Source organism: Lepisosteus platostomus, chromosome 9 (assembly GCF_059453375.1).
Source record: "Lepisosteus platostomus isolate fLepPlt1 chromosome 9, fLepPlt1.hap1, whole genome shotgun sequence".
Lineage (NCBI taxonomy): Eukaryota > Metazoa > Chordata > Actinopteri > Semionotiformes > Lepisosteidae > Lepisosteus > Lepisosteus platostomus.
Window position 1 is genome coordinate 38,522,243 of NC_142619.1, and position 13,361 is coordinate 38,535,603.

Here is a 13,361-nt window from a genome sequence, read left to right on the forward strand (position 1 = left end):
AATTGGATTTCTCTGCACTCCCATAGCTAGTACTGGTTATACTGGCAATACATTCTCCCTTAACATGTATTTGGGAGGTGAGGGGAAATGGAAACACCACAGAAAGAGCCCACATGAACATGCAAACTCCATGCAGACAGTTACCCAACCTGAAATCAAAATTGGGGTTCCTAGAGTTGTGAATTGCTTGTTGCCATGCCACATCTAAATCTGAACATTCATTCATGTGGAGTTGAACCTGAATAGTAAGATTTAATTTCTCAACAGGACTCCTGTGGAGGATTTCGCCGTTGGTTCTGACTTGTAGACAGGGAATGGGCTCTGATGGGGACAAATGAAAAGAATGAAAGAATAGGCAGCACATACGTTTTGTGGAAGTGTTCGGATTTTCTTTATAATGTTAATATTTGAATTAATTTCCTCTGCGGTGAGAGCAGCCGTTGAACGAACTGTATGTGTGTTTTATTTTCTAGTTTGTGCACTAAATGTATTTTGCACTTTCTTCTTTCAGCATGGATGGATTCAGACTGGTGAAGCTTAACGAAGTCATTAGACAAGTGGACATTGTAATAACTTGCACAGGTATATTCAATAGTCAGATTTCAACTGCTACACCGAGTGATGTTTTTGTAATGTACCTTACCTCATTAATAAGTCTTACAATATATTGAACATTTAACTGTGAATGTGTATACAGATTTAAAAGACTACTACATAAGCATATTTGTTGTAGGTTTTTCCCCTTTTAGCAATTACAATTTACAGTTCTGAATGAATAGATGTTTTATTTGTACTGTATCCCTTTTCCCACAACAGGAACTAGTTATATGCTGTAAATTTAGTTTAGATTTTTTTTCTTGTGGAAAAATGGTTCTCAGTTCAGCACTGCAGCACTGTGCCATTCCCTTACAGGATTTGCTTGTGTATTCTCAAAGGTGAAAGCTGTGCTCCAAATTGGAATAGCACATGAGTGAAATAGCATAATGAATGAAAAGTAAGAATTGCTTTTAAGGGCAATGACTTCCACGGTGTTGCAGATCAGTCTAATCTAGCAGAGGTTAATTACCACCGGGATTTCATTCATCCCTACTTAATTAAGGCTGTTTACACGCAAGTTACTTTTTAAACAGCCATTACTTGGACAGGCAAAACCAAATGTAGATAACGGAAAGAAAAAGTTCGTCCCAAATACAGCAGTCGGTCTTCTGAGCTAAAGCGCTTTGTGGTATGAAGTTGCAGACGGAGAGACGACAAGATTGGCAGAAGAGCAGATCCCATGCATTGAAAGTGAGCTTTGCAGCAGATGGCAAGTGTTGACAAGACCTCATGGTTTTAAAATGCCCAGAAATCCAAATCGAATTTGCCAGTAGGATAGAGTTAGCCTGTATCACACACCAGCATTGCCGCATGACGTGGTAAGGCCTTAAAAACGTTATCTCTAACAGACTATAACGGGCAATTTCATTTTTATTATTACAGGTAATAAAAATGTTGTGGTAAGAGAATACTTGGACCGCATGAAAAATGGCTGCATCGTCTGCAACATGGGCCATTCCAATACTGAGATTGATGTGGTAAGGACTGACTCCTCCAGCCCCTCTGTGATCCTGCCCCTTGATATTCTTGAGCTTGTTGTTAAGCTGTATGCTTTTTGCTGCACACAAAACACCATAATAGAAAAGCAGCCTTTTAACCTAAAGTTCTTGTATACATTTTGTCTACTGAACTACCCATAGTATAGGAGCGTTTTGCAATTGGAAATGCTTGTCATCTTGATATCATTCCCATTATCATATGCAGTGCATTAACACTTGCAAGTTCAGTTTTTACAGAACATGCAAGCATTTGCATTCCACACCTTTTGTTTCAAAAGCACAAAACAGGCACCTCGTCCACTGTGCCTTAAATGATTTGAAGCAGCTTTAATGTTCTGATTAATCTGAACTTGCGCACTGGCATGAAGTAAATTGTTAACTCATTAACAGCATGGCTGTAAATGATAAATCTCTCCAACCAGATAAAGCACTCGTCAGAGTCATCTTCAAACAATTTTCGAAGGCAAGGGTTTTATTAGGGTACTTTGTGTCCAAAAAACCTAGCCTAGTCATTACTGAAGCAGCGCAGGCAGCAAGATGGCAGTGCGTGATTTTACAATGCCAAGCTGAAGAATTCGTTTTTGAATTTAGTTACTTTCTGATTTTAATAAATTAAGAGGCGTTAAAAATGCAACAGATTCTACTGGTTGCTGTGTTCATTTATTGCATTATTAACAGCTCTCAGTATATTACTAATATATACACATACATCATTGATATTGAATATTAATTGGATATTCACATTTATTGAATGTTAATTTGTTTCAGCAGTTATGCATCTTGGCTGCTTCCCTGTGAGGCTGAGTTTTCTCATTTAGATTTGTCAATGGTTTTGTTACACCCATGTGATTTGGAAGAGCCAGCTGTGTGAGTTTCACCTCTCGTTTCCCGGCTGCGCACAAGGGAGAATGAGGCAGTGTGGGGAAGCTCCTACCGCCCGACCACCCTCACCCGTGTGAGTGCCTGGGGGCCATGTCTGATTGGTCCACGTGGGTCCTAATGCCCCAGTATAGTGACGGGGACACTATACTGTAAACAGGCGCCGTCCTTCGGATGAGACGTAAAACCGAGGTCCTGACTCTCTGTGGTCATTAAAAATCCCAGGGCGTTTCTCGAAAAGAGTTGGGGTGTAACCCCGGCGTCCTGGCCCAATTTCCCATTGGCCCTTACCAATCATGGCCTCCTAATAATCCCCATCTATGAATTGGCTACATTACTCTGCTCTCCTCCCCACTGATAGCTGATGTGTGGTGAGCGTTCTGGCGCACTATGGCTGCCATTGCATCATCCAGGTGGATGCTGCACATTGGTGGTGGTGGAAGGGAGACCCCATTACCTGTAAAGCGCTTTGAGTGGAGTGTCCAGAAAAGCGCTATATAAGTGTAAGCAATTATTATTATTATTATTATTATTAATAATAATAATAATAATAATAATAATAATCCCACCCTCCCCTCTCAGGGCTCGGCCAATGGCGTGCCGCTGTTAGGGGAATCCCGGTCACAGCCAGTCGGCTAGTGACATGACCCTGGCTCGAACCCTGGATCATCGAGCACAGCCTTTGCTCATGATTGTGGGTTGAGCAGCTCAGGAGGCCCAGATGTATCGCATCGTAGATCACTTTAAAAATATTTCATATGGCGACGCGTTGCAGATTTAGAAAACGTTTGAAAATATTTTTTTTTTACGATGCTTTTGCACGATATCAAAACCAAGTGCTCCGCAACAGATGCGATAGTGCGCCTCCTTCCTTTGCCGTATTCCTCCTTGCTGTTAGCGCGCAGCTCGTGGCTCCCACACAGCCTGGCCTGGCTGCGTTTCCGGGTGGCACTGCTTGAGCTCTGTGCTTTAACGCGCCCCTGGGGCCTGTGTTCCAGGCGAGCCTGCGCACCCCCGAGCTGACTTGGGAGCGGGTCAGATCGCAGGTGGATCACGTCATCTGGCCCGATGGAAAAAGAATAGTCCTGCTCGCTGAGGTGAGAGCTTGGGTCTTCAGCAGCGGATACCGTACACCCAGAACAACAGTACCCCAGAATGGGGAGTGCTCACCATGTTCATGCTGTTGTTTTATCTACCTCGTTGTTTCCAGTTGCCGATGAAGATGCATTATTTGCAGTATTGTTTGACAAACATGTGCTGAGCATCTGTAGTGAGACGCTTGTGAGCGTGACCCCCTGCAGGGATGATGCATCTTCAGTTTGTAAACCATTACGGTCTTTGACATAATCAATATATCTCATAATCGACATTGACCTCCCTATTATCTTTGGCAGCATGGGGGGTCACTCTCTTATCTCTTATCCCTACTTATCTAAGGACTTGTTATATTATAAATGCGCTGAGTTATAAAGGCAGCACACTCATTACCGATTGGTCGTTATAGATACCCTTCTCCATTCCAATACAGTAGTCTGGCTATAGTATTCAAAATTTGGACTAACTTTCTGTTAAGGGGGTTTTCCTCATCTTGGAGGATATAAATTCTTAATGTTATATAGTGTAAGGTGATAAATTTAAAGGGATTACTAAACACTATTCTGGTCCTGTCTTTTACTTGAAAATTGTAGATGGTTTTAAAATGTAAGCCTTTTTATGTGTACCACTTGAAACTAAAGTCTTGGCAGTTTATCTCGTGCTTTAAATGAAACTGTCAGAACCAGGTAGCAGATCACAGAAGAGCAGTCTGCCGATTGTTCTGGCTCTTTGTGTTGTGGGAGAACCCTTGGAGAACTGGGGGTCTCTGAGAGGAGAGGAGCTGTCTGGCAGCAGGTTGTGATTGTGTGTCTGTTGCTCCGCAGGGCCGACTTCTCAATCTGAGCTGCTCCACAGTCCCCACCTTTGTGCTGTCGATTACCGCAACCACCCAGGTACAGAACTGCATTCTGGGGAGGGTTGGCTCTGGGCCCGAGAGAGGATTTGTGTTCACCTCACCTCCCAACGCCTCGTGGTTGTGTTAAATACCAGCCAACTGTGCTGAGGAAATTCTCTCAGTAGACTGCTGATACTTGATGGCACAGTAACTAGGGATTGAGAGGCTGGGCTGTTTTTTTTTTTCAAACTGCTGCTCTCTGTCTCCCAGGCACTGGCTTTAATAGAGCTTTACAATGCTCCTGAGGGTCGCTACAAACAAGACGTCTACTTGCTGCCAAAGAAAATGGGTAAGATCTTTAATGCTTTTCTTTAGAGCTATATCATGAAGTGCTATATTTCTGTGGATACAAATTGATTTTTAAGTGGACTGAAAAGCAATCCCTAATTTTGTAAATTCTAAAGTCTGAATATTGTATAATAACCGTGTGGCGGATTAAGGTGAAAGGAGACATGATTAAAACGTATAAGAGGTTACTATTTTCTAAAACTTAGTTCTGTCTTCAAAGTTTTTTCTTTCCTATTTATATTTCTTTGTGAAATACACACTTCTCTCCAGACAGATCTAGGGTATTTTTTCTTATGGAGTAGAGACAGTAGACACAAGGTCACAGTGCTGCCCAAAGGGTAGTTTCAGGATGATTACCAGGGCACGTTTTTCTGTGTGGAATCAGCACTACAGGCTTCACTAAAGGGAACATACGCACTGAGACTGAAGATCCAATGTTTCAGCTCTGCCTGTCTTTGTGAAATATTCAGTGTGTCAGTCGCTGGCAACAGTACTGTGGCGTTTCAGCCTCGTGTGTTTTCCGTTACTGGAATAAATGAGCAGAGAATATAGGTCAGGCCGTCATGGGCACACTTTCACTGTCTGTGACATGGGCGGTGGAAGGCAAACAAGCACAATTTAAATTTAGCAAGCTTGACAATGTTGGCGGTCTTTAAGAATTTTTCTGTTTCTGTTTTATGAATTGTCTTGACTTGAGTATATGTTAATATAGAGCTTCAAGATGGAAATCACAAAAGGCAAAATTTTCAGACTTTGCTATCAAAATGCAACGATGGTGAATGTGAACATTTTCCTACCAGGAATTTGGAGTTCACTGTTACACCTTAAATAATTCCCTGATCCCTAATGCCACCCAGAGATAATAGGTGTGAAAGGTTTATGAGGGGGAACTGATACATTCATTCTAAATCCTCAAAAGAATTTGAAAACGTCAGTGCAGTGGACTACTTTAGAATGAACGGGGAAAAACATGAGCATTTAAAACAAAGAACAGGAGGCACTTCTTTACCAAAAGGGTTGTGGGAGTCTGGAACTCGCTATTCTTCCATGTGGTTGAAGCCGATAAGCTTGGATTCTTCCAACACATAGCTGGATGAGGTCCTGGGATCAATTAGCCGCTGACAGCTAAACAAGCCAGATGGGCCTCCTCTCTTCTGTAACCATTTTTGTGTTCATAGAGCCAGCTGAAGGGTAATGAAGGGAATTTTCATGCTGAATTGGAGAGCACTGTAGGCTGTGCCCTGCTGTTTCATTAGGGAGTCTACAGTCTTTGTCTTTAAAGAACAGCACATTTCATTCCAGGACCCGTTTTCCACACCTAATTTGCTTAATCACTTTTAAATCGTTTACTGTGTATTGTTTCTTAGGCAAATAGTTCTTGATAATTTAGGCTTGATGAGTGCTTGAACATCTTTATCTCCTCCAGATGAATATGTAGCAAGTCTTCACCTTCCCACATTTGATGCACACCTTACCGAACTGACTGATGAGCAAGCAAAATACCTGGGTTTGAACAAAAATGGCCCATTCAAGCCAAATTACTATAGGTAAGAACATACACTTTGCTCCCATCCATAACGAATATGAGTAAACGAGTGGCTTCTCTGATTAGTGGAATCTTTTTCCATCTAAAGATGAGTCCTTACTGAGAGGTTGTCATGTAACTAGCCTGAACTGTATAATGAACAACGACAGCAGGCCTCAAAAGGCAGCACCCGGTCAGTGAACATCAGCAGCCAACACATTTGTGGTCATTAAAGATTCAGTGTGACTCACTGGAGAACAGCAGTAGCACCCCAGGTGCTCTGGCGGAGGTCTGTGAGGGCAGCTCCGCAGAACTTGGGCAACCTGGATGGATTTAAAACTAGGCAACAAGGAGAAATCTAGTTTCTGTAGCTTATGGAAAAATGATTTCTGAAAATACATATTTTTAAAAAACACTGCTGTAGCTTTACTCAAAACCTGAAGTACTTCTCTGGTACTTGGGTGCATACTCACTTTATTATCCCTGATGGGTGATGCGCTTTGCAGACAGGTAAAAAGTTGTACACCATAGATAACACTTTTTAACACAACACAAATCCATCAACACATAAACACGTACATGCATGAGATTTAAAAACAAGCCAGAAGGTTTAAGTAATCCTCTGCGTTCTTGTATTTTTGAGAAGTAAAATCCAAATGCCATGCCAATGAATTGCGATACTTATTTTATACTACATCTGCTGTCTAAAAGATACTTGTAGATCACTTTGATATTAATTTTGTGCAGCTTCTAACTTGTATTATGCCATGCTGTCTTGTTTTTTAAGGTATTAACCTACCGTAATAAGGAAATGAAAAGTATCAGACCGCAGCAACCGTACCGACCAAGATGAGACGACAAGTCGAAACGTTTCCGCGTTACCACTCAGGATTGAGACGATCCTGTTTTAAAAGCTGGACTCGATGACGTACCAGACAGCACACTGCAGATTTTATTTATTTAATAAGAATATTGTACTCTAACCTCTTTGAGCTGCTCCAGCCGCTGTCAGTTTTTTGGAATGACAAGGAGGTTACATCATTTCATTTTCTCTTCTGTACCTTGTCAGTTGTAAGTAATCCATTAGAGACGTTGTTGTAAAACTAAAAGAGATATATTCAAAAGAAAAACAAATGTTTGAGTGATGCTTTATGAATATATATGATGCACATGTTTGTTTTATCATCTTTATTTTTTCTATTTGTGATTTCTTTTTCCCAAGTGGTCGTGGGAGCAGGGATATTCTGGGGAGATTTGGGCCTGGGTCCAATCATATCGTCTTTACCACAGATCACACGACTCAGATCTTGTGTTTACAAAGCTTTTGCTGTTTAGTTCCCATGACAACAAGCAAAGTTAGCACAAGTAAATCGACTAATACTGTACTTATCACTGGGGCTTGCTTTTTTTCTGCCTCTGTAAATCAAACACTATGTGTGAAACGTCACCATGGACAGTACAACACTACAGAGCTGCACTGATAGGCTGTCTTAAGACATTTCTAGCTTGGCCATTTTAATGAATCCAGTGTTATTAAATAATATTTTTAAATAATGCTTCAGCCAAGGTAATTAAAAAAAAAAGTCAAAAGGAAGAGCAAATGGATTTGAGTTTATAGGATGATGTTTTAAGTTGAGAAATTAAATGAAGGTGATGTATTCTTGCTTTGTTAAAATAACTTTTATATGGACTTTACATCTTCTTTCATGGTTTTTCCACCATAAATGTACCTTCCTTATTAAAGGAACAAATTCTTATATTCCTTGAAATAAGCATCAAATTATTTGTAGCTTCAAATGTATTCCCAGGTCTTTCCTTCTGTCTTATCAATCGGAGAACCTTCTGACCACAGTTAGATCAGTTGTGCACGCTCATTCAGTAAGTGTTTTAATGGACTCTGACAAACGGAAACAAATCAACATCCTCTGGCCTATATGGGATCATATTAATAAAGCCATAACTAATGTTTAACGTAAAATAGGGTTCCAGTTTCCCTGTGTTCATTTTATTTTTTTAAACGATTCAGCACTTAAGTGTTAGAAACGGTTTTGAAACAAGGCCTCTCTGCTTCTTTTTGAGTAGAAGCTGTGGGATATTTTTGGTATTTTAGGCTGAAGTAATACTATTTCCCCATTTAATAGGGAAATATGGCCTAAAGGTGGTGGATGCTATGAGAATCGAGGGGGTATAGAACATATCTCACACCCAGTGGCAGTTTTGGACAAGTTGCATATTGTAAAGACACAATACTTAATACAACAGAACTTGTCATGAACAAATACCACAGCTCACATGCTGAGAGCTGGGGAATCTCTCTGAAGCACTCTCTTATAGCCTCTTGTCCAAGCAAAATCTCATCTTTCTGTGATCGGTTCAGAATATTAGCTGTAAACAGCTAGCATGTTCAATTTATGATCCATGTATTATACATTTTGTCTTGTGTGCATCATTAATACATTAAATTTAAAAAAACTATATGCATAAAATAACATGTATTACCAGCAGTTGATACTCTGAGCAAGGCATGCTGCCCCTCTACTGTAAACCTCCAGTTTTGTTTTTTCAATTTTATTAGCAATTTGCTTGTGCTAATTTCAAAAATGTCCTTCATGCAATTGATAATTGTTTGCATCTTAATACCCATTGTCTTAAGTTTTGTTATGATTTTTACATTACTGTATGTAGTTGTCTCCAGTTTTCTTAACTTTTATTTGCTGAAGTTGTCTCAGGATCATTGCTTGTGCATTACGGTGGAGTCATTGGGAAGGTTTTATTAACATTATATGGGAGAGGGTAACACCAGCATCTCAGATAGGTGATAAACTCTAAAAGAAATTAACTAAAATCGCATACCTGTATTTATCGTTGTAAATCTTCAGTACAAAAAAAAACAAAATCTGAGATTTTAAGTTGTCTGAACAATGTTTTAAATATTGCAAGTGATTGTAGTAGATGAGCAATAATGAATCTGTAATGTTAAAAAAATAAAGTGTAAAAAATTATCCTCTGTATCACTCTGGAAGTATATACATATAAATTAAGAAATACTTTAGATTAAACACTAAATAATGATTTTCTTTTCTTTCCAAAAGAAGTAGGTGTCTGTGTAGTTTTGTTGTTGTTTTGTTGTTTTGTTTTGTTCTGTCCTGCAGTGTTTTCAGTGAAGGGTTCTTTGTAGATTACTACTCCAACCAGAATCTCTTCAAAAAGATGCCTCAGTCCCAGCTGGCAAGAAACATTAAGCTGAAAACCAGCCGAAAGCCTACTGGGGACATGTTGTGTGTTGGAGTATTTACATTCTAGATAAAATTCACAGTCTTATTTTCTTACACACAAGCGTTGAAGAGTTTTTTTTTTTTAGGAGCTTCTTTGATAGAACAGATAAAATAGAAGATTACATCCTATTCTAAGCAGCATAAACACCTAGCAGGAAATAAAGACGAGCACAAAATCACATAATATAAAGCAGCAGGCGATAGTGTTGCTTTTAAAGGAGTTGGTGAATAATGCAATGAGCAGTGCTGGAATGCGCCTAGCAACACACATCACTGACGCAATTACACCCCTGACCAAAGAACAAAACTGCAACAACTGAGAATGAGGAATCTGCAGTTCAAATTAAAGGGAATTGATTAAACGCTTTTCTGATATTTTCTGTTTTTTTCCATTCTTTAACAACTCCCAGAAGGGGAAAAATATATTCCCATTTCATGAATAAATTAAATTTACTACTTGACAATCAGCTATTCATGTCATCATCCTTTCAGAAAATGAGTGCAGGTAGTTGACGAAAATAGCTCTGCTTCAATTTAATTACATAATCTGTGTAATTAGTATAATGTTTCAATTGATTGCACTGTTGCAAAGTCCTTTCTGTGCCCCGTGAAAGTAACACATCATGACAGTGGACTGTGTTGTGCAAAGTAATAACATTCTGAGGTAAGGTCTGAGATACAACTACTGTCAGGTACTGGAGCTGTTCAGATATCTGTTCAAAACAATTAAATACTTGTGGGTAAAATTAGTTTTGAAAATCACACAGTTGCATTTTTTCAACTGACACCGGCCACATTTTACACTTTTGTATTGATCTCTGTATTTTAAGAACAGTAATGTTTAGAAAGTCCCCTGTGCAAGTAAACTGGGGTAAATGATCTTGATTTCTTAGTTGCTAGCAGCGGTGGCTAATTTTTTGTTTCAAGCATTGTAAGAACAAGTTACCCAGCCCATGGTGTTGAAGCTGAAGCCCTTGTAGCCTTTTTTTCACGAAACAACTGGAACAGATTGTTGGATCAGTTGACTGCCAGCTACTAAATAGCTTATATGGACCAAATAGCTTCTTGTTTGTGACCTTTATATTCTTTATGCTTATGGATATCCGAGTAGAGTTTCCATTTTGATTGAACTCTCTCCGAGAAAGAGAGGAAAGAGCCCTTACATACAGTACATCTGAAGGCTGCAAGAAATAAGAATGACATTGATGAGAATGGGAGAGTAAAACAATCACAGTGGGATGCAGGATCTTCTGGGCTTATGTGACAGGAACCAGAGTGATTCATATCACAAGAATGTACATAGTGAGGTGGGCAGGATGGAAGAATGAGGGAAGGATATAGTCGGGTAAATCGGACAAACGCAAAACTGGATAAGGACTATGTCTGAAAGTGTAAACAGGGCACTGATGGGCTACGAGATAAGATAAGATGACTTTATTGACCATATACAATTTCTTGTATTAGGAATTTGTCTTTTTGCATACCCCAACTTGCTCTCCATGAGACACACAGACAGGGAGAGAAGCTTGGAAGCTTGGAGCACAGGGTCAGCCATTTATACGGTGCTCCTGAAGCATTTGGGGTTCAAGGGGCCCACAGATTAGGATTCCTCTGCCAGCTCTAGGATACAAACCGACAACCTTCCAGCCAAAGAAACAGGTCCTTGGCCACAGAGCTACCACACCCAATGAATGAGTGCATATTATACGCAGGAATGATAAAACACCCAGGAAACATTTTGATGAAAGTGATAGCATGTCTTGTTAAATGTCTATAGACCTTTGCATGCTTCTCACATTCAGTTGCTTTAAAGCTTGAAATGAACATATTTTGAAGAACACACCACACAGCTGAAACGTTGTTTTCTCTCTTCTCTTTTCAGGATGGAATAAACTTATTACTTGTTCCTTTGCAGACTACGCATGCTGATGCAGCTACCCACCTTAAATACTTTGAAGTAGCAATTGATGTTACATACACCACTCATTCCCAGCTAAAGGAAAGATAATAATAATTGCTTACACTTATATAGCGCTTTTCTGGACACTCCACTCAAAGGTACTTTACAGGTAATGGGGACTCCCCCTCCACCACCACCAATGTGCAGCCATAGTGCGCCAGAACGCACACATCAGCTATCAGTGGGGAGGAGACCAGAGTAATGAAGGCAAGATGGGGATTATTAGGAGGCTATGATTGGTAAGGGCCAATGGGAAATTTGGCCAGGACGCCAGGGTTACACCCCTACTCTTTTCGAGAAGCGCCCCGGGATTTTTAATGACCACAGAGAGTCAGGACCTCGGTTTTACATCTCATCCGAAGGACGGCACCTGTTTACAGTATAGTGTCCCTGTCACTATACTGGGGCATTAGGACCCACATGGACCACAGGGTGAGCGCCCCCTGCTGGCCCCACTAACACCTCTTCCAGCAGCAGCCTTAGTTTTTCCCAGGAGGTCTCCCATCCAGGTACTGACCAGGCTCACACCTGCTTAGCTTCAGTGGGCTGCCAGTTGTGAGTTACAGGGTGATATGGCTGCTGGCATATGTAAATAGACATGAAAGAAAATGGAAAGCTTATGATTGCATAAGTTTTCAAACCCTTGGCTGTGACAAACCTAAATTCAGGTGGACAAAATTACCTTAATGAGTTACAAAATTGCCCCTGTGTGCAATAATTGTGGATTACAAGATTTCAGAATAAATGCACTCATCTCGGGTAGTGAATTTCAAGCAAAGATTCAACCAGACGTTGAGGACTAAGGAAGTTTCAAAACAACTCTGGGATAAAAGTATAAAAATATTCAAACGATGAATGGGTAAGACTTGAATCCTACTATGAATTTGTGGAAAGACTTGAAAATGACTTTCCACAAGCAATCCCCATGTAACTTCAGAGTGCTTGAGCAAATCTGCCTGGACAAATGGACTAAGTCTGCATCAAGTGTTCGTCGCCGCAACACCTGGGCACAAATCCAGGTCTCCGGCATAATGCAACCCGGAACCAGCCGAGTGAGCTAAAGGCTCCCCCCAGCCCAGACGGCTGACCTGCCTGCTATGCGCAGGGAGGGCGATGACGTCACTGTGCCCAAACTAGCTCTGCTACAGAAGCATGTGTGCAAAGTTGGTAGAGGCCCACAAATAGATTTGAGGCTTTTGACCTCCAAATGGAGCTCTCATCAAATATTGAGTTCTCAGGTCGGTATACGTTTGCAACCAACATATTTCAATTTTTCTCTTTTATTTTTGCTGATGTTTACTGTGACGTGTCTTGCTTTAGAATTTAGTTTGACCGTTTAGGTTTATTATTAAAATATTAAGTTTAAAAAGACCCATGGGAAGGGTCTGAATACTTCTGCAAAGTACTGTTCGTGCAACCAGTTCTGACATTTCAGAAGAAGCAATTGAAAACTATGAAAGTAAGCAGTCATTGATCGACACCAAAAATAAGCAATGATAGTACTAAGCAACTGGAACAGCAAGACAGGCAAAGGAAGTAGTAAATATGGAGAGATATAGAATAGGAGAAATGGAAGAAGCTAAAAAAAAAAACATTTTTCTTGAATCACCTAAAGTCATAATGTCCCTGTAGCAACGCTCTGTGCGAATGAAATTTCATTACACAGACCTGACGGTCCTAGGTTGGGATACTCGGTGTGTAAATTAAACATCATTATACAGAACTGACAATCCTACCTTGGGATATTCTCTGTGCGAATGAAACTTCATTACACAGAGCTGGTGGTCCCTGTGGAGCCTCCCTTTTCAATGAGGTTCTCTCTGTTATTGAGATTCCCCGCGCCTGTCAC

At 40.4% G+C, this 13,361-nt stretch overlaps 1 protein-coding gene across 10 annotated transcripts in view; it reads left to right on the forward strand.

The window, feature by feature from the left end:
• ahcyl2b (adenosylhomocysteinase like 2b) overlaps nucleotides 1–9,279 on the forward strand; it is an 82,088-nt gene extending 72,809 nt beyond the window's left edge. For 7 of the 10 annotated variants that reach the window (XM_088644909.1, XM_088644911.1, XM_088644910.1 and 4 more), the window contains 7 exons: nucleotides 512–582; nucleotides 1,480–1,574; nucleotides 3,473–3,571; nucleotides 4,394–4,462; nucleotides 4,675–4,753; nucleotides 6,179–6,299; nucleotides 7,065–9,279. In XM_088644909.1, coding sequence (XP_088501035.1) covers nucleotides 512–582; nucleotides 1,480–1,574; nucleotides 3,473–3,571; nucleotides 4,394–4,462; nucleotides 4,675–4,753; nucleotides 6,179–6,299; nucleotides 7,065–7,071 — 541 coding nt within the window. In that variant the 3' untranslated portion in view covers nucleotides 7,072–9,279. Of the gene's footprint in view, nucleotides 1–511; nucleotides 583–1,479; nucleotides 1,575–3,472; nucleotides 3,572–4,393; nucleotides 4,463–4,674; nucleotides 4,754–6,178; nucleotides 6,304–7,064 lie in introns of those variants that run through there. The other 3 variants (XM_088644912.1, XM_088644914.1, XM_088644917.1) reach the window with 1 other exon arrangement.
• Nucleotides 9,280–13,361: the final 4,082 nt, after the last annotated feature.